This window comes from Corvus hawaiiensis, chromosome 1, assembly GCF_020740725.1.
Source record: "Corvus hawaiiensis isolate bCorHaw1 chromosome 1, bCorHaw1.pri.cur, whole genome shotgun sequence".
Lineage (NCBI taxonomy): Eukaryota > Metazoa > Chordata > Aves > Passeriformes > Corvidae > Corvus > Corvus hawaiiensis.
The window spans coordinates 48,380,345-48,401,559 of record NC_063213.1 but is presented as its reverse complement, the minus strand read 5'-3'; the positions used below and the strand labels follow the sequence as shown (position 1 = coordinate 48,401,559).

General features: G+C 40.7%; 1 protein-coding gene across 3 annotated transcripts in view; it reads right to left on the bottom strand.

Annotated features, from left to right (window-relative positions):
• Window positions 1-21,215, bottom strand: part of RAPGEF5 (Rap guanine nucleotide exchange factor 5) — a 159,499-nt gene that overhangs the window by 8,156 nt on the left and 130,128 nt on the right. For all 3 annotated transcript variants that reach the window (XM_048303609.1, XM_048303617.1, XM_048303627.1), the window contains 8 exons: window positions 20,863-21,012; window positions 18,391-18,488; window positions 16,500-16,622; window positions 15,145-15,323; window positions 11,787-11,877; window positions 9,081-9,131; window positions 7,897-7,984; window positions 4,005-4,069 (listed from right to left, as the gene is read on the bottom strand). In XM_048303609.1, the coding sequence (XP_048159566.1) occupies window positions 4,005-4,069; window positions 7,897-7,984; window positions 9,081-9,131; window positions 11,787-11,877; window positions 15,145-15,323; window positions 16,500-16,622; window positions 18,391-18,488; window positions 20,863-21,012 (845 nt within the window). The remainder of the gene's footprint in view (window positions 1-4,004; window positions 4,070-7,896; window positions 7,985-9,080; window positions 9,132-11,786; window positions 11,878-15,144; window positions 15,324-16,499; window positions 16,623-18,390; window positions 18,489-20,862; window positions 21,013-21,215) is intronic.

Here is a 21,215-nt window from a genome sequence, read left to right as displayed (position 1 = left end):
GGGTTAACTGTCTTGAGCAGAGTATATTTAAGACCAGGATGATGCAGAAAAGCTCATCTCTCAGCATCCTGGGAGTGGCTTACAACATTCCTCCACAGAAAAGCTTATCACAAGAGCATGTTTAATGGAAACTTCATATTTCTTTCATCAGTAAATCAAAATAATTTTTCTCATTACCTGCTGTGCTTCATTTGCCATGAAATTACACAATCTCTTTTGCTGATGTCCTTGCACTGATTATAATGAAGTTCTAACGACATGATCTAGATTTCACGATCAATAATGTGAGTACTGGCAGTACTACAACTTCCACCAGTGCTGCTACTGTGATGTTTTCCAGCCAACACCCTTTGCATTTGGATTTTAGAAGTCAGAGAGACCCAACTATCGCACAAACTAACTCTTTGCTGTCTCTCCTTTGTAGTCAGTCACTGTGAGGGTCCATCCCAAGACTGGCTTCTGGCGATGCTCTGGTAAGGGAAGAACCTCTGTGTAACATTTAAAGCAGAATCCCAAATCCTCTGGCTTTAGTATCCTATCAGGCATTTCTCTCTGGTTACAACTCTCAGGGATCCAAAAGTAATGCAGAAAGTCAGCCAATGTACCTGCAAAGCAAATGCTATCTCCTGACTACTTAAAGAGGTGCTTGCACACTTGTTAGCGTGATGAGTAACACACACATTTCCTGTGGCTTTTCAGCCTACCAGCTACCCAGGATCATTAGCACTCTTTTCACTGAGGAAAGCAAAGCCTCAGGCTTGGGGTTGAACAGATATTTGGGGTTGAGAACCTACAGCTGCAGGTACACAGTCCTTACAGCTGAAGGCTCTAGGTGAGCAGGTGTTATTGAAAATGGTAATGGCCACTGACCTGTAACAGAGTTTGCTGGAGTGCGGCTAAGACCTGTCATTGCTAAGACATAGCTGATGGCTAGAGAGAAAAACCTGAAGAAGCCACATTTCAATGAAGCAGCTCAGAAAATACCACGGAAATACCTTGAGATGTGACCATGTATATCTTCATTTATTCCTTCAGATTTAGTTGAAGAAGTAGGTATAGTACTAAATATTGATCTAACACTATTATAGACTAGACTTTACCCAAAATGCAGTTAAATAAACCACTGCAACCCCTTCACCTTTGCTAAAGCTAGGTAACATTCCTGAGACAAAAGATCACTTCTTTTTCTTCTCTTCACAAATTTCCTTCTTTACATTTTGAATTAACTTAGTATCCACTGCAATCATGTCATGTCAAATCAAATTCAGTCATGGTAGGATTGCTGAGGTCTAAGAATATAAAAGAAGCAGGGATTGTAGGGAGAAAGAAGATCTTTTATTAAACCAACTAATATAGCTGGAAAAGTTAATGGTTCAAGCTGACAAGCCCTCCTTCAGCTGAGATGTTTAATGCAGAAATGAAATATTTCAAAATACTGATCCAGACGGAGACACAAGAAACCATCTTTGCTTTGAAATTCATGAGTGGAAATTCTACTCATTTATGACAGCAAGTAAGTTCCTTCCCCAAAGCAGTAATCTGCTATGGTAGAATAATTCTTTTCTTCTTTTTCTGCAACAGCAAATTTGCAGGTGAGGTTCAGTGGCTTGATCCAAATTGAGCAGGAGTCAATGTCAATCCTAATTTTTCTCAGCAAAGGCCAAGAAGTGCTGAGCACTTCAGTGTTCCATACAGAACACCAAGAAGGACATTGTTCTTTGGGACAAAGCCCAAAGATAATATAATTAGAAAAGAAACGTGGACTGATGAATACGTGATCACATGTGATGCATCTTGTTAGCTCATGGCCATTGACTAAATCCCTTAAGGTCCAACTGAGCCAGTGTAATACCAGTGTGCAGCCTGAGTTTCCACTACACTGGTATTTAAATCTCTCCTAAGCCCCCACTTCCTAAGCTTGCACTATTGTCTGCATTCACATGTACAGGGCTGCATGAGACAGCATGTTTCTGAGAGCTCTGATCTGAATGATAATTTGGAGGAAGTGTCAATCTGAACAACCCTCACCCCACAACCATCACCTCAGCCTCTCCCCCCCTGCCATTTAAAATGCCCATTATCCATTTGAATGGAAAAGGTGAGATCCCAGCTCACTGAAGTCAATCAGCAAAGCTCCCCTGCCTCTGGAGACACAACGGAGACAGAAAGGAAAGGGATTCTTACCCAGGAAGCCCAGCATACATTAAACATATACATGATTACACAACAAACAAACAAATGAACACTGCTAAGACTGGACAAGAATTAGATCCTATATATTCACTAAATAAATATATTGGCCAGTGGGGGGATTTTAGTAACAATTATGGTACATCAAGGGCTAGTTTAATTTACATGTTAATTGGATGTACTTCCAAGGGGCAATGAAGAAGAACATGCTAATGAGTTTTATGCAAACACCTAAAGGTCAAAGAGTTAATGGACTTGGGACAAGAAAATCTTTCATTAAATGCAAATCAGTGTTCTTGTAAACTCTGCAACAATAAAAGGTACAGAAGTCAAATAGAAAACAGGAAAAAAAGGAGCTCAGGTTCAAAAGTCAGAGTCTACGTCTGCTTGCAAGTTGAAAGACAACATACATTATGATAAAATGTGAAAATAAGTTCAACATCTGGTTCATGACTAACTCCATGGTGGTGTGTTCATTCCCAAACAAGTGTAAACACATGGAGAAAATACTTGGGCACAATTCACCAACCACAGCCATCTGGACTAACAATCCCATGGCACACCTGGAGCAATTGCAAAGAACATTTTGGTTTCTTGGTCAAATACTACAGGCCAACAAAAAAAAATCCAGGTTTCTCTACTCCACCACTGTTCAGATATATAGACTTCACCTTTCAGTGCCATTGAATCACAGAATAAGCCAAGCTGGAAGGCACCCACAAGGATCATCGAGTCCAGTTCCTGGTCCTGCAGAGCACCATCCCCAAGAGTCACAGCATGTGCCTGAGAGCATTGTCCAAACACTTCTTGAACTCTGTCAGGCTGGTGCTGTGAACACTTCCCTGGGGAGCCTATTCCAGTGCCCAACCACCCTCTGGGTGAAGAACCTTTTCCTGATACCTAAACCTAAACCTCCCCTGACACAACGTCAGGCCATTCCCTCAGGTCCTATCATTGATCACCACACAGAAGAGGTCAGTGCCTGCCCTTCCTCTTCACCTCAAGAGCAAGTTGTAACTGCAATGAGGTCTCCTCCAGGTTGAACACACCAAGTGACCTCATGAAAATGTTATCAAAAATAAACCCAAAATCAAACCAACCAACCAACAAACAACAATAAAAACCAAACCACCAAAAGCCAACGCAAATTAGGCAACTCAAACTTCTCTCAGTAATATCATGCCAGAGTAGATGTCATATGACATCTACAGTGAATGTGGCTGAAAATACATCATCAAGTGTCCTTATGCATAAAAGCTACAATAGTGATATGTACAGTCAATTTAATCCATATTTTAGGCATTATTTTCTTTCTCATTTAACCTAGATCAAAAAGTTTCACTTTCATTTAAGATCCCCAAAATTACAATACCACCGGCAGGTGATAAACTAGAGGAATCTTTCCTTAAGTGATAAAGAAGAGAAGCCTTGAGGAAAAAAAAAAAAGGGGAACATAATTCAGAGAAAGCTGAAGCAGGAGAACTTAAGTCATAAAAAACAGCCCACAAGGTGGTACAAAGGAATTGGTCTCACTGGACGTAAATGAAGAGTGGACTGTGTGGCAGTGATGATGGCCATTACTGGTTTAGCCATTTTACACAGAAGTAGAGGAGGAAGGAATGAGAAGAGAGAGGAGCAGAGGAAAAGGGCAGGGGAGAGTGACTTGGCTGTTTTATCCTGCTTGCTCTTTTTTACCCCCAATTATTTCTTCCTGGTTCAGCCAGAAGAAAGTTTTAGTCTTACAAGTTAAGGAAGGCAAAGGGAAGAAGAGAACATGAATGTTTTGAAAAACAGGAAGGACAAAATTAGCTTACCAGCTTTTCAAAATTAACGAGGTTATCCAGAAATGTTTTATTTCCTTCATGGATGAATGTTACATCTGGAAAGAAAAAAAAAAAGAAAAACAATTACTATTCACAACTTTGTGTTTTAATGCAAATAAATAAAATTACTAAACAGCAACCAAAAAAAAAAAAAAAAAAAAAAAAAAGGAAAAAGGAAAGCATTTCATTAAGGATTGACACAATACCTTGTAACAATGAAACAAAAGCCTGGCCTAATGATGACATGCAGAGATTATTAGATAACAACAATATTTACAGATGGTTAAGGAGAGTGCTTTCAAATGGGAGCAAGGATTTCTTATTAAACCTGGTCTGTGCTACTTCTGGGATGCATAATATACAGAGGATGGCTGGGAGTAGGGCAGGGAATCCAGAGGGATGGCCCTGCATGTCATAACTGCTCTCCCTGCAGCACCAATCCAGACATTCTGCCCATGGCTGTGCCCAGGCTGGGACACGTCTGTCCCTGAGCCCAGAGCTCCACAGGGGCAGAGCTACCAGATGCTGGAGCTGGCTCTGGCACCCCTTCATCTCCCTCTGTAGGACACAATGGCTCTGAAGTCCTCCCAAAGACATGGGCTACAGCAGTGGATAGCCAGAGAGGTTAAACGCGAGACTGACCAAAGTCAGTTTGAAAGCTTTGAAATAAGCATCATGGCTAGGGAAAAACACTTTTATGCAGTGTTGTCGGAGGGAGTTTCCAAAGGCAACAAAAAGGTCAGAGGAAAAGGGAAAGGTCTATATTTGGCTCCAGGAAGAGAACTGAACACAGTGTAATGAACTGGAGGGAGGGAATATCAGGCAAAATAAATGTTGCAAAGTTAAGATTACAATTAAAACAGTAGCTCAAAGCCATTTGCTCTAGGGTTTTTTTTGCGTATTGATAAAATTGATCAATAGTTAACTCATGTAAGCACAGTTAACTATTGGGAGACGGCAAATGTTGATGACAAAACCTAAGAAGCAGGATTCACCTTAATCTTGCCAAGATAAGAGGAACAAGGATTTACTTGAAACCAACAGAAACTGCTGGGTCACCCCAAAAAGGACTGCGCGTGCTCCGAAAAGAAAGGTGAAAAGTGCATTGTGATGAAGACTGCTAGCCTTCATCAGAAAGACCCCGAGGAAGAAGAGGAGCCTTCCTCAGTTCGACCACCAGGACACACCATGCATGTGTGACACATATGCTAATGATACTAATGACTTCCAAGAACTAATTTATATAAGCACTCCTATCCCAAGGAATGTGATGAATATTCATAAATTTTACACGTAATACTGGACTGTATGGAGTGCTCTGTGTGTGTGTGTGTTAGGAGGAGAGATCCCCCACACCTGACGCTGAATAAAGCAAATACCTACTTCTCTGACTCTGTCTCTGAAGTGTCTCCTGGCCCAGTTTAGGGTGATTCAGTATTAGGTCAGAAGTGAGACCTATCTTGGACATGAAGTACGAAGAATATGAATAGATTCCCTGTGGGAGTGGAAGCTCTGACTTCAATAGTGCACCCTCCAGGTTACTGAAAATACTGGGAGGAGCACCATGACCATGCCCCCATCAGCTCTCTCCTGGATATGAGGGTACCCAGGAGATCCATGAGGAGAAAACGTTAACAGAATGAGATGGCACTCCAACACCTTTACTCCTTAAAGGTCACAGCTGTGTATGCCAGCAGGAGAATGGCACACAGTAAACAGGACAAGTCTCCCTCTCAGCAGAGGTGCCAGCCTCCAGCCCACCAGTCCAACTGTGCACCTCAGCATTTCTCCTGTGCTCACCTCTAGGACTCCCTCTGATACTCACATGGACCCCATGGTTTAGGGGGATTTTAGGACTGGAAACCTGCAGAGAGGCTTTGTCCCACACACCCCCACCCCCATCCGCCTCCACCTTCACGCTCCCTCAAAACAGCCAACCTGATTTATTTCCTTGGGTTTCAAAGGCTCGCTCTGTGCCTGAGGGGCATTTTGTAATTGCTTGGAATTGAAATGCTAAACGGCTTCAAATGCCGGGAGGAAACCCGCGGCTGGGACTCTTATGGGGGGGTGATGGAGAGCTGCTGTGCCCCTAGGATGGCTGGGCTGCGGCAGGCAGGATGCCAGCCTGGACACACAGAAAGCACAGCATATGCTGCTGATACCTCCAGCACCTCTCCTAACCCTGGGATGCATCCTAAAAACCAGAGGGAAAAGAGGGAGCAGGACCCTTTACACCTCCTCTGCTGGGCTGCTTTGGGGCACCCAGGGAAAGGGACACAGAAAGGACACGACTTCAGGACACAGGCAGTACTTGTGTCTGCATCAATGCAGTTAAAAACTGTCCATCACTTCTAATGAAAAACCTATACTGGATGCAGAAATTTCCACACAGCTTTTTAAGTCATTGACAGCAATGTGTATATCTCTGAGGGCAGAAGGAACAGAAATTTGCTTTGCAGCCAACAACTAAGAGTCTAGATAAATTCAGTGGAGCAGAAAATTGCATCTGAACTAGGTTATAAGGGTATATCACAGTATTTTATTACACATTTGAAAAATCTGCCTGATTTTCAAAAGCTGTGCCTGTGTGCTGAGAGCTCTGCATTTAAATTTAATTAACTTTTAAAAGGACACTCTGAAGTTATTTTTCATAATTTAAGAATTTTCATTTTTTTAATTGAAACTACTTTTGTTCCTATTGTGATGAAATATAGCAATTTGCTGAGTTATTAATGATTTCTATGCTACCCATGCCTATTTTACTGGTCTTGGAAATGACCTTAATACAAATATGCCTGTTCCGGAATAAATTCCTTCGCACCATGAAATACTTTTGGAATTATCAACCTTGGCAACATCTCTTTATGGACCACAGTACTGAAGGACATTACTGCATTAATTTCAAAGTCTTCTTGCTATCTCCAGTACAAGTTAAAGACACAAATGCTGTCTAGGTGCATGTTCTTATACACCACATTGTAGTGCTGTGCAAACATCATTGCTACAAGTGACTTATGTTTGCTGCCTTTGTTTGCAGGCACGACATGCTCCAGAACACTTTAAAAATATTGATTTTGAAGCCTTGATAATTGTATCCATCTGAATTAATGCAAACTCCTTTGATGTATGCAAAGAGGGGAAGTGTCTGGTGGCTCCCAAACTGTCACCAACTGATCTGGAGAACTGCCTTCAAACATTTCACAGCAGCAGCAGCAGGTTGGAATAAACAGCCTAAAGAGAACACTTTCAGAATACAGGAATAAACAAACGAATTTGCCATGTTCAAAGACTAGGCAATTAATAATTAATGACTTCAAGACAATGCAATATCTGAAATACTTGCCACTTAATTAGCTGCCCAGCTCACTGCATTAGCAAGTAGTTGTACTTTAAGAGATTTTTTAAAAATTATTTTAGATAGTAAGATTTTATCTCTTTCAGACTTATAAGAGACCTGGAAATCCCCTCCTCTCAGGACAGAGAGACAGGGCAGGTTCTGCTTTCAGGGTGGCACCAGGGAGGTTCATCCCAGCAAAGCAGGGAGGCATCTCCCAACAGGCATCTCAGAGCAGCAGTATGGCCATGGCCACTGGTTCAGGGGCTTGCAGGGTCACACTTCTGTACTGAAGAGGATGTGGTCAAAGCAAAAGCTCTATCACAGCTCTATCCATACCTGACAGGACAGTATGAAGTTTCAAAACCTGTGTGAAAATTGGCATCTTCCCCCTGTCTTAAAAGGAAGTTGTTTATTATCCAGACCAAGTGCTGTCTTGTAGATACCATTGTATCTGTCACATACTCATTTTAAGAGCACCTGAAGGAAAAATCACCTTACACTTATTTTAATTAACAACAGTGAAGAGCAGCCAAGCTTTAACGTTACCTTTCAGAAGTAAGGGCATGAAGGGGATTTTCGGAGATTTCATTTTCTTGAATGCATCTCTGTAAGCTTTGTGATTCAGAGAAGGATCCTACAAAACAATTTGAGTAATAGACAGAAAAATCAATAGGCTATAAAAAGAGCAATTCTAAATCCATTACAGACTTATGATCTGAACATGATTTATATATAAAAGGTTTCTTTGGGATACAAGGTAGCTAAAGGTTTTCTAAGCTAGCTGACATGCCAAACTGAACAGGAAAAATAAGCAGTGAAAGGAACAAAAGCAATTATGTTCCTCTAGATGAAGCAGTGCTAAATTGAGAGGAAGCTGCAGAATAGATTCACTTGGACTGCTCTGTAATTTCCCCACAAATTTCTATTAGCAAAATCTCTTACTATATAGCGCAAAAATATGTCTCAGAATATATTGCTAATTAATTTCTTTTTAAAAAAACCAAAACCAACATCACCAAACAGCAACAAAAAAATCCCAACAAAAACTGCTTTAAGATCCATGGAGCACACTGGAGACTTTCAAAGAAAATAAAGTAGTAGGTTTCAGTGGCATTGTGCAGGCAATTCAGAAAGTCATCTCAATTTCCAATGTAAACAAACATTTTTGTACCCCAGCTCAGACAGAATCACTAAAACACATTCATTTATTAATAACTCCAAGTACAGAAGCGTGACAGCCAGTAAAGGCTGGATCTCCTGCTCTCCATGCCAGGCAGTGATCTTACCATGCACCCACTTCCATGACAGCCAGAGGAAACATTTGTTTGTTCTGCTTTGATAATGCTGACAAAGACCCTCAAGCCTCAGATTCTGACATTTGTTTTTTAAAACCTGAGCTGGTCTCTTTTCCCCCTGATCTGCAGCACATTGTTTCAGATAAAGGCTGATTAACTACCAGAGCAAAAGAACAGCTCCCAGATTGATGCTGGTGAACCGGTAGTACATTTGGCTCTCTCTGCCCTTCCTCCCTCTGTCAGGAACACAGCCTCTTTCCTTCTCATGTTTGCAGACCATCTTGGAGCTCTGGAGAGCCACATGGCCTGCAGCAAATCATGGATCTGACATGACAAGTTCAGCTCCAGACAATAACAGGCAGACTCCAAATAAATTAGGAAGAAGGAAGGCAGGTAAAGCAAGCAATGTTCTTCTGCTGTCAACACCATACTTACCGTCAAACTTTCAAGTTCAGTGAAAAGTTTCTTGAACTTCCCAGGAATTTTCTGAAGCGTGGAAAATGGAGAGGGAAAGAAAAAAAAAGAGAGAGAATTTGATTTAGGCAGAAAAATGCTGAGGCATTTCTTTCCACAAGACTGCTCTGGGTGAAGTGCCTGGTGAAAGCACCAACATGCAGTTAACCTCTGCTCCTCAGCTCCCAGAGCCCTAATTACAGACCATGTTCAGTGCAATGCCAGCAAGGCACTGAGTCCCGCAGCCTCATCTTGGGGACCTGCATCCTTCTTTTATGGAAACTGCTGGTTAGCAGCTGGTTTTATTTTCTTCCTCAGCTTCCATGACTGTGCATTTACCTAAATATCCATATCAAGCTAGAAGCAATAACACAGGCTGAGAATTCAGAAACTAATCACATCCAGGTTAAATAATTTGTTGTAATCAATCTTCCCTGAACATGGGTTCTAGAAATTAACAGGTGCCACACTCAGTGCTGTTTCATACATCATGCCAGTGCTGATCAGGGTTAACACTGGCACAATCTGGTGCCAAAGTGAGACATTTCCTTAATAAACTGACTACTCTGTCTCTGGTATCTGACCCTAATCCCACAGAGAGGTGCATAAAGCACTTTCTAAGGGAGCCCAGACACAAACTGCTGTCTTGCCTTTCCTGCCAACACCTGCTCTACTCCACAAGCATCCACTTCCTTTGTCTCTCAGATGGTTTAATGGATTCACATCACTACACTTAAAGCAAATGTTTTGCAATTTAAATTTTCATGCTTGTATTTCAGACTTGAAGAATGGTGTGTGGACCTTAAAGCCTGTCTATTTTTTCCAACCATAGTAGTTAGTCTAGTAAAAGAGATCCCCTCTTAGTACAAATCCTGTCTTGTCTTTGTCCTTAGATCCTGACAGCCACAGTGACACTACCAAGAGAAAAGAGATTTAGAACAATTAGATTAAGTGGATGTGTACGATTAAAATGCTAAAATGACTGAACATGGAAGTGCAATTGCATGTTTTTTCTATCTTAAATCAGGGAAAGTGAGGCTCATTAAAACACTGGATACTGTAGAAAAAAAAAAGTAGAATATGCTTGGGAACATACTACTTGTTTAAGAAATCACATGCAGAGCCAATATGATTTAGTGTCTAAATGGCTGCTTAAATTTAGGTTGTTTCATTTACATGTGTAAGTAATTATAATTAATTTAAAAACATTGCTCTACTTTCTAAAAGTCACATTACTAATGCAAATAACCTTCTGCTTTTGAAACTTCCAGTGCAATGAAGTTTTACAAATAAAAAAAAGAAAGGATGTGACTTGATAAATATTTTACACACACAAACATGACATATTTACAGTGGTACATATGCAGATGCACTCTTTGTTCCAACAAGCAACATATTCTGCTCTTCCTGAGAGAAGTCCACCAGCAGTGCATGATCGCCAGAGGCCTCAGCACAGAGCAGAGTTCTGCATGTGTCTGTGCAGGAGAGATCTGTATCATTGCCTTTGAGACCATACTTGGTCTCTTTCACTCTCCTACCAAAGCCAAGAGAAATGGAATGAAGGCAACTCTGAGGAGGAGCCCAGGGCAAATGTTCCCTGGAGAGGTGTTTCAGAGATACCAGCGGCAAGGGGTTTCTGTATCATCGTCCTCAGATATGTATTTTTCTCTAAAACTTTTACTTTATCTCTTATTTAAGTCAGCTCTTCTTTGCCCAAGTCCCTGCAGTCACTGTCGTTTCTCTGTGTGTCAAAGCCGCAGACACACGAGTGATGTTTCCATATGCATGGTTTCAGCTAAGGGGGAAGACTTTGCTCCGGACAGTGTCAGGTAGGTTTGTAAGTCTCTAATGGCCCTTTGGTCTCAGCTGCTGGTGCTCAAGAGTATCTCCAAGGCAGATCACAGCTCTCCTCTCTCACTCTGTATTACAGATTGGTACTTTTGGAGTACTGCCCACCTGTGGTGTTAAGGGCATGAAGGAAGGATAAGGCTTCAACCCATCCCGTGCAATTACTCCTTCCCCAATATTTGGTTCCTCAGAAGATACAGTAAACTTGAAGATGCTATCACTCATTATGGGTACTATGACTCAATATGGACACCACTTGGATGGAAACAAAAAATCCACAACATAAACACAGATCCCAGTGGGACCCTCCTTTAAACATGCTCATGCTCTGTGTAGCAACCAGTAGCTTCTTCAGCAAATAATCTCTGTTCTCCAGTATACTCCTTATTCATGGTTCATTTCCTAACTTTGTTGTTCAAGATGAGCAGCTGAAAAAAAACCTGATGAAAGACAACTAGAGAAGGTTTCTTTCTACTTTGTTGTTTTGCCTTTTTTATTAATTATTCCAAAATAAGGAACTGCTTCCTTGGAGCCACCTTTGTAAGACTTTTTGTTCTAACATCTACTTAAAATGCTAGAATAATTTATTTTGGTTTAAGAGGATAAGGTCTCCATACTCTGTTCTTATTTAAAACTCTGGAAGGACACATTTAGGGGGTTTTTTTAATAGCTGTGTATCTAAGGTTTCAGGTCACAAAGAATTTTCTCCACCAACACTCCCTCCATGTTTGATTTCAGCATGAAAAACCATTAATTAGAAAGAAAAGGTAATTCACCAGTATACAACCTTTGTGCAAAATGGTTTTGACAGCATCTAAAAGATATAAAGATGTGTCTTACCTCCCAGGTCTGAGACAGCCGGCTGACAGATGCAGTGTTGAGACCCATAACAATTGCAAAGAATGAATTCAGATTTCTTTGGGCTTTACAGCTGAGGAATAAAAATACGATATTTTGTGCTCAGAATCAGAGATAAATGGAATGCACAGGGATCCTGGGTTACTGAGTCTCATTTCAACCCTCAGCACTAACATACAATCATCTTCCACATAATGAACTCATTAAATGTCCTCTCATAACCACCTGCAGTCTAGGTGATGGGGTCTCTAAGAAGTTTTTTAGAAAACGTTCTACTGTCTCATCAACCCTGTTGTTGGCAGGTTATTTTTTTTTCCCTTTGCTGTCAAAAGTAATTTTCCCTTTTCAATGTTCAAGTTACTCCCAGCTGTCCTTTACCATACAGAATAATTCCTTGACCTCTGTTCTGTTGTATAATAAATATTTTCATCCCCTTTTTCATCTTTTCTGTAAATTGTACAACATAGGATCCTTCAATTTCTCTTTGTGGTTGCAGCCTGCAATCTGCTTTTCCATATTGTTATTATCCTTCCTTGAATTCTTTGTAATTTATTTTAACTCATGTGTTTTCTTCTTTCCTTCACACCGTTCCCAAGTAATGAGACAGTGGGGAGGGAAGAAGAAATATAATTACTGTTCTAAGTTCTTATGCAAGCATAAAACAAACAGCAAATTATTTATTTGGAACAGCACCACATTTTGTCCTTTCTTTTAATTTGTCATCTATTATCACCCAAGGATCTCTGTCACAGCACTGTTCTTTACAATCATGCATTTATTTCTTCAGCTCAGTATTAGCATTCTGTAGCTGAATTACTGGGCATCTATCTAAATTAAATCTTACCCTACTGTTGTTTGCACATGCCACTAGACTCCTTAGATAATTCTTTTTTTTTTCTATCTATCCTCCAATGCATTTGCAATCCCTCATCATTTTTATTGTCTGAAAATCTGGTTAGTGTTCAATTTACATAGGCCTATAAACCAGTTGCAGCTAGTACTGGTTCCAGTACAGGTCCTGATGGAATTTGCTCAATACCTCTATTTTTTGACATTTTACCATATACAATCACACTATGCTTATTTCTAGTTCATCTTCTAGTCCATTAGGAAACTTGAAATCCTTAAATACTGAGTTCTTTTCAAACAAAAATACTGCCCTGTCTCTTGCAGATTTTTGAAGATCATACAAATATATGGGTGCATTTGTGTGTGAGAGTGAGAATCCTCTTTTAAGATAATTTTAAGTATGAATGAATCCACTGGCTTCACTGGGATTTATCACCAGGGAAAAGTACATGCCAAGGCCTTGGCCTGGAAAATGGCCAGAACTTGTTACAAGTTTTATAAAGCCTGCCCTTATCACTGTGTACTATCTTGAGACAGTGTATTTCTCACTTCACTTCAGCTGTCTTAAAGTTAATCCTAACTTTGTTGCTTAGATCCTTTTTATCATTAAAGCCAGGCAGCTCCCAAAGGCAACTCATTTCAAAACAAGGAAGGTGTCCAATGCAGCCTGCATAAACTGTCTGTTGGGTGGGCCCACTCCTCACAGCAAGCTGTAGAGAGAAGGAATGTCTCTTACAGTCAGCCACTGCTTGCCCGGGGAGCAAAAAGGCTGCTGTTATAATTTATTTATTCTAACCTTACATTGACTTGTTTCTTTAACTCCCCAGGATGTTAATTCCTAATAACATGCTAATTAATTTGCTTTATTGAACCCCTTGTTTCCTCTTTTAGACTAATCATCAACAGAAGCATATGGATTTGTTTTTCAAAAACTCTGTCTCCCTTTTATGTATTGACACTCTTGTGTAAAATGCTTCTATTTTCTTCAGGCGTTCCTCAACAGCAAAGCACACAGATGATGAACATGAAATCTTAGTCCTGGTGCTTTCCTGGCCAGAGGAATATCACAGACAAAGATTCCTGGCTGAATCTGTGAGCAGAGAACAGGGAACAGCCAGAGCTGTTCATAGTTCCCTACCTCTCTGCCTTAGTCATAAACAAAACAGGAGGGCTGCTTGGTTTGTGTCTCAAACAAAATGATGCACACCATCTTTCCACCCTAAATGTTCCCCGGTCATCAACTCTTCCAGAACTGATGAGATACAGCGGTGTGTTCATTTAGAAAGCAGCTTTTATGACTAAAAAAAAAAAATCCTGTGGAAACTACACACTCGCTTATTTCATCACCTACATTCTCCAGGGCAGGAGCTTCCGCAGCGCACTGGGAGAGCCTGTCTACTCTTTAGGGACAACTGTATTCAGTCTCCGTAACTTTGGCTTTTCACTTAATGGAATCAACAAAAATAGGGCAACACTTTAGTCTGGTAACAAATACATTCTTATTCATGTGGGACAGACACAAAACTCTTCTTGGGTGCAAATTAATGCTACAGTGGTGCAAGCAAGTCACATAGAACCAACCATTTTTTGGCCACTGATATGGCAGAAAATGAACATATTACTGGATACCACACAACTTACAAACTCCCTCAGATCACATTTATGAGTTACACTAGATTAGATTAGAAGAATTAATTTCTCTAAAGGCAGTGCTTCAGCAGAGAACAGTCCTTTGTATGTAAGTGCCCTGCAAATTAAATCAGCCCAGTCGATGAAGGGAACAAATTATACAGTTTCCATGAACATGCATATTCAAATATTGCAGAAGACCAACAAGTGGAGAGAGAGGTGAGGAGGATGACTGCACATATTTAAATTGCTCCATTTCCTTGGTTACTAAGACAGAAAGTCATTACAGAGAAAAGAAATCTCTGTGTATAGTATATATTTGTATTCTGCAAGGCACAGAACAAATGCCAGTACTATTTAGTAACAGTGGAAGAGTAGACTGTCAAACCTAATACATGAAGATACCTACCCCTCCTATAAGTAAAAGAGTACTCCAGAGAGGATCACATGGGGCAACAGCTTACTGCAGTTAGGTTCCTCTCTAGGGGTAGGACTTCCAAATTTATAACAGAGTGTTTTGGTTTTTACCTAGTCTTGTGTGATGGTTTTGCTGCCTAAATAGTTGTCAAATGGTGCTCAGGTTATCTCAGCTAAGGAAGGAGCTACCTCTGCACCATCGGGGATGTTGCAGCTGACACTGCAGACACAACAGCTAAGCTGCCAGGGAAGATTTGAGCAGCATATACTCAACCATGTCTAGTTTTGACCAGGGCCTGCTGTTGGACTATTTTATTTAGGTATGCTTACTACACTATCAAAACACAGGATGACAAATTAATTTTCTTTCCTTGCCTCTCCACCTACTTTTTGCCAAACAAAATATATGAATTCAAGGATTTCTGTTGCAAAGCTAGTAACTTACTGGGCAGCAATCTTGATGAACTTTTTCACTAGCTGCACACGTTTGCAGAGCTGGCTACAGAGCAGTATCTCGGTGGCAACCCAAAGCTGGACCTCGTTGCATCTTTGAAGCAGAAGACTGAGATTCTCTGTGTTTTCAGCACTGCCCTGTCTGCTGAACGTGAAGTATATCAGCTCTTGCTGGAAGACATTGACAACATCATTAGGGATATGAAAACAATTTAAATATAAATGAACTATAAATTATTTGTAAGTATGGTTTTGAAACAAGGTCTGGTCACAAATGGTTATTTTTTCATTATCCATGAGCCAATCTCAAAAGCTCAGAAAAATCTAGAGACTTATTACAGAAGGCAGGTGGACTGGAAGTCCTGCAAGATACGCCCTTTTTGTGAGAATTCCTGCAGTTCCACTTCTGGCTATAGCCAGGTAAAAGACATAAACAGTCTACTTCTGTATTTCATCACTTCTGTTCCAGTATGAAAAAGTAACCATACCAAACCACTGCAGAATCCGAAAAATCTCTATTCAAACTTGTTTCTATATTAGCAAATTTTTAATCAAGAGAGGTGTAGGTCTTGATTTCTGTTCAGAAAAAACCCCCCAAGCTTGGCCAGTTCCAAATTCACAGTGTCTAAACTGACTAAAAGAACCCAAAATGAAAGAAAAGGAAAGCATCTGATGAAAAGAAAGGGAATTTCACATTCATTTTCTCTGAAAGCCAACATGCTTTTCAGTGAATGGTATTTTCATGAGAGATTTTCTGCTGTTAACTGTGTGTTTTACTCATCAACTCAAACCAGAACCTATCAAAGTCACTGAAACTACCCAATGGGCATTGAAGTGCACCATTATCCCATTTAATAAAGCCTGCCCAGTATTTTTCATCCCACTGAAGCCTAACACGAACAGTAATGTGACCATCTAAATTGCTGAAACAGTGAATTCTTTTGTGGCTGAAGTGATATGAAAGACAGCTATTTGTGGAATCCTGTATTTACTGAAACACTATCAAGTGCATAAGACATTTTGCATATGAAACATATTCACAGAGAGGGTTTTTAGAAAATGTTCATGGTCTTTTACTCTCTTGAGGCAAATCTCAATAAAACACATCAGGTATACAGGGAGCGTATGAGATGCTCGAACACAGGAAAGTTACAAACCCTTGACAATTCCTTTCAGTCTCAAGGACTGCAAGATAACTCTTGGACCTGTCACCCTACTGAGAGCTGCCAATCATGCTGTCATGACAGGGAACCAAGCACCCAGGAACACCAGTGCTCCAAAATGCATCACCATGGCACAACACTGCAATACAGTAATATACCTGGAAGTGGATGTGGCGCTTCTTACCTCATGAATTGCATTGAAGAGGCTCCAGTCAAAGTTTGTTAGTTCTAAGGCAAGATCCCAGGTGTTAATTCCCAAAATCCTCACAGATCTCTGCTGCAATTCCTCATTTTCAGAAAATGGGTTCTAAATGAATAGACAAGAGCAAAAAGTATTCCTCAAGAAATGCCAAAGATTCTGCAATGAAACAGTTACTGGACTAAGTTACCAAACAGAGCTGAGTAAGTAATCTTCTCTAAGTGCACTCTGAGGGCTTTTTTTCCCACTAATCAAAATGAAGGAGCTATAACCTATCTAATAAATAGCTTGAAATGGGAAATGGGTCAATAGGATCAATGATTTGCTTTGGAGAGTGAGGCCTTCTCCCTCTCTCCTTCTCTCTCCCTCTCCCAACCTTTAATATAAAACACCAGCCAAGCAGACAGCATAATGAAAATAAAATCCCTGAAACTATCAGAAAATAAAATCTAAATTAAGACATCAGTAATTTTCTGATATAAAAGAATCATTCTGAAAACACATTGGATTTAGAATAAATACACATAACTTGCCCTCCAGTCTGCTTTTACAAATAACATAAATCCATACATTTTACGATTAATCTACCCCAAATGTAATCAACAAAGAGTAAAATGTTGTGGGTTCTGATTCATAAAAGTTACTTAGTATATTATGTGGAGTGCTGTGGTATTGCTGGTGTTCAGGGTCATTTGACATTTCCATTTTTAGCTTGGATTTTCAAAGTTTTGCGTTTCTCTCGGCTTTTTTAACCTCATCAGTCTGAAACTTGGTACATGAACCATCTGCCAAGATGAAAGATTATTCTTACCAGTTAAGCCATTACTTTGGTGCTATATTTCTGACAGTTACAGCAAGTTTTGCAATTTTTATTACGTAACTAATGAAACTAGGTTGGCTGTCACCTGTCTGCACTGGAAACCTTCCCTTAATATTCACATTTTTAGAGGTGGCTCTAACACTGGAGATAATGGAGCTGACAGATTACAATAATAGTGGCATGTCAGCTCTTCAGGGCACATTGATCCAACAAAACGTAAATAGACATTTCTCATCCTGAGGATGAATGCACAGATCCTGGAGGTACTGACACCATGTAGAAGTCAGTTGCGATACAGTCCCTGCTCTTTCCTGAAAACATCTGCACAATTAGCAGAAAACTATTGAAACAGCAAAGTGCCTGACTGTGCCTGCCTCACTGAGATTTTGGGAAAACATGGAGGGAGGGAGGTCGCAATCCTGGTTTCTGAAGACAGAGGGAAGGATGAGAGAGATCTGCTGCCTCTCAATCTGCTCACCTTCCCAGCCCCAGTGAGAGGATGGAGTGACAGACAGGCAGAAGTAAGGGAGGACACACCACCAGTGATATACACCAGCTAACCACGTGGCTGCCACAACACTGGGGTTGCACTGATGGGTCTGGTAGAACTCACACAACATCTATTTCTACATGTAGTAATTCCATGGAATTTGTCCACCCCTTTGTATGATAATGTACCAGCCACTCTAAGTGCTACAGAGGCACAAGGCAGGGTGGGGAGGAAAGAGTCACAAGAGCCCTGAATAATCCTCATCCCATCCATTCTGGTACACACACAGGTCAGCTTTTCCAGGCTGATGTAGATTGAAAGATTTAAGCTGTACAGAAGCTTTGGTTTATTTAAAATTGATGAACAAATTCCATTACTGTTCAGTCAAATAACTGCTGTTAATGAAAGATTTTTTTTTTTTTAGGAATAGAGCAGCTCAGTGGTAAGCTTTACTAAGGAGGCAAAAAGTAAATTCTGCATTGGAAAAGCCCTCTGAGAGAAATACTAATGTTTTGATTTGGAGTCAGACAAACAAAAAATGGGAAACATACAATCCTGATCCTTACCAAAGAATCAGTCAGATCTTTTCGGTATACAAACATACGACTGGATGACTCCAAAGATTTTGAGATGGCCAAGTCATTTGGTTGTAGTTCATGTTTTTCTGTAAAAACAGCAAACAAAACACACAAGTTTCAGAAGAGGAATAAAAGCTGCATATGAGAAATAAAGGTACAGTTGTATCTGTGATGCCACATCGACTCCTTAGAAAGTAACTAAGCACCCAATTCAGTCTCTGTGGGGACCCATTATCTCCATCCTGCTCAGGCAAGATAAAGGCAAGAGATCTCTGAAGGACTAGAGCACAGAAGCTTCCTGCTTTTGCTTTCAAACTGCACTTCACATAGAATAGATAGAAGCCCTGAAATAATCTAGTCTAGCCTCCTATGCCTTATAGAACATTTAATTTCAACCCAGTGTATCTAGTATAAATGTAGTGACTTTTGTTAGAGCAGAGGGTCTCAGCCTCCAGAGGCTGAGCTGTTGTGTGTCACTGGAGACAAAACCGGGTGTGGAGATGAAATCAGCAGCCACAGCCATTCAACAGGAAAAGTTTAAAGGATCCCAACACCATGAAATTCATCCCACAGAGCAGCGCTCAGGAGTCCTTTATTACACAGTATTTACACTAATTCTTCTAGACCTAGAGTAATTAATTTAGGAAATATCTGGGTAAAAGAGCAGGACACAGGTGGCAAAGAGAAAGGACTTTTTTTTCCTCCACTCCAGAGTACTGGTTCAGCTCTGTGGAATCTTGAATGAACTAGAGAAAGATGGGGGGAAAAATAAAGCAAAACCCCAAACACAGCTTAAAAACTGCCCTGCGAAAACGTTCACTTCCTGCGAGCTCCAAGTAATCCTCTGGAGACCTGATACATGGGAGACCCAAAACTACTGCAAGACCACTGAGAGCTACCCTGGACTCTGCATTGCCCATGAAGAGTAGGACTAGGAGGAGTCTAAGAGCCAGACATAATTTCAGACAGTTTTCCCTTTTATCCATGCTCACTTATCCATTGATACACAGATACATTATGCTGAACTATCATTATGTTTTTTCAAGGTAATTTTGAATAAAGAGCTCGCTTGTCCATTATTGGAGTACAATAAAAACAGGTTCTCCAGTGCTCATACTGCTGCCCTGCAAGTGGATGAAAGACATGAGTTCTAAGTCACACAAATAGCAAAAACACAAAGCAGAAAAAAAAGCATAGTAGGTTGGTGTTTATCATTTGCAGTACAGGATGCATAAGAAGATACTGAACTTGTATTTCCAATTAACTCAGGCAACATAACTAAATAACATTTTAGGGGTTACAAAGGTCATGTACAAATGGCTTTCCTACTATACCTGCATTTTATTTACTGTTTCTCATTGAACAACCAAGTGGCAACCACTTCTATTTTGTGGCTTTCCTGGGAACCAATATAGTATATTTCATTATTTATGAATGGTTGGTCTTCTTTAGCTAAGCAGGCAGTTAGAACCAGATTTATTGCTATCAGATCAAAACTTGCCCTGCTCTTGAATAGGAGAGAAAGACCTGAAAAACAGCAGCGCAGTGATTTTGCAGTGCTGTGAAATGCACAGGAGGTGAGTTTGGGCACACGAGGGTAAAAAGAGTATGCCTGAAAATGATGTAGCCTGGATGGCCAGGACACCCATGTGTAATGCTCCCAATGGCTGCTCTGTGCCCAGGCTTTCCATAACCAGAGCAGGGCACCATCTCCCTCCCACCCACACCAGTGCACTCAAAAGTATGTTTCTTTAACTGAGCCCAGCATGGGGGAAAAAAATGTGACCTTCCAGTTCTGAATCAAAGATATAAACGGAACAAGTCAGCACTTGTGTGTATTTCATTTAACTAGACTGACAAACAAGTAGCAATGAGTTCATCCTTTGTCTTAGGGGATCAACAACAACTAATGTTATCTGAGAATACTGCCAAGATATTCTACACTAAAACAATAGGCAAAAGGTGTCAGTTGTAAGGAAGAGTGCTTACAAAATATTGCTGAGATTGCTCTCAGTATCTCAATTGTGCAAACACATCTTCTTCCTTTCTCCTCAAGAATTTTTGTTACTCCTGCCATAGATGAGGAAAACAGCCATGCATAGAGTATTTGCTATTCCCTTCTATATTTTTAAAGCAAACCATGCCTCATTGCCTTCAAAATTAATTTAAATTCCAAAGTAGCAGATTCATCTTTGGAAAAGGAATAAAACCGTGCAATACTGCTGGAGAGTGAGAGTTCTTTACACTCCCTTCCCAGCCAGGAGATGCTACATCCCACAGTACCCAAGAAAGAGCTGTTACCATGGAAACAAGTCTCTGGGAAGCAGCTCCTCATTGTTCCCCTGGTCATCCAGCTGTGGGCCCATAGAGGAACAGCTGTATCCTTGCATCAGAAAATGTCAGCCCTCCTTTACCTGATGCAATAAAAGGTAAATAATCAGATGAAGGGAAGTTATTTACCACCAGAGAACGAGACTGTCACCAGCGCCAACTCCTCCTCAGGGTACTGGATCTTTTCTGCCACGATCTTCAGTATCTCCTGAGCTGAAGTAGACACTTGAGCTTTCACACTGACATAGGAGTGCTCTGTTATATACACGCGGCAGAAAACTGCACAAAGGAAGAAAGACATGCTCAGCTGTAGGCAGAGATACCCGAACAGTGCAAGGAACAAACCTGCAGACCCCACCACAGCAATGCCTCAGCTGCCTGGCTACTGCAGGAAGGGCAGTCACTGCACCCTGACACAAAGGACATGAAACTAACCATAAACATCACCATTTCCCACCTCCCCACCTCCTGTTCCTGGGAAT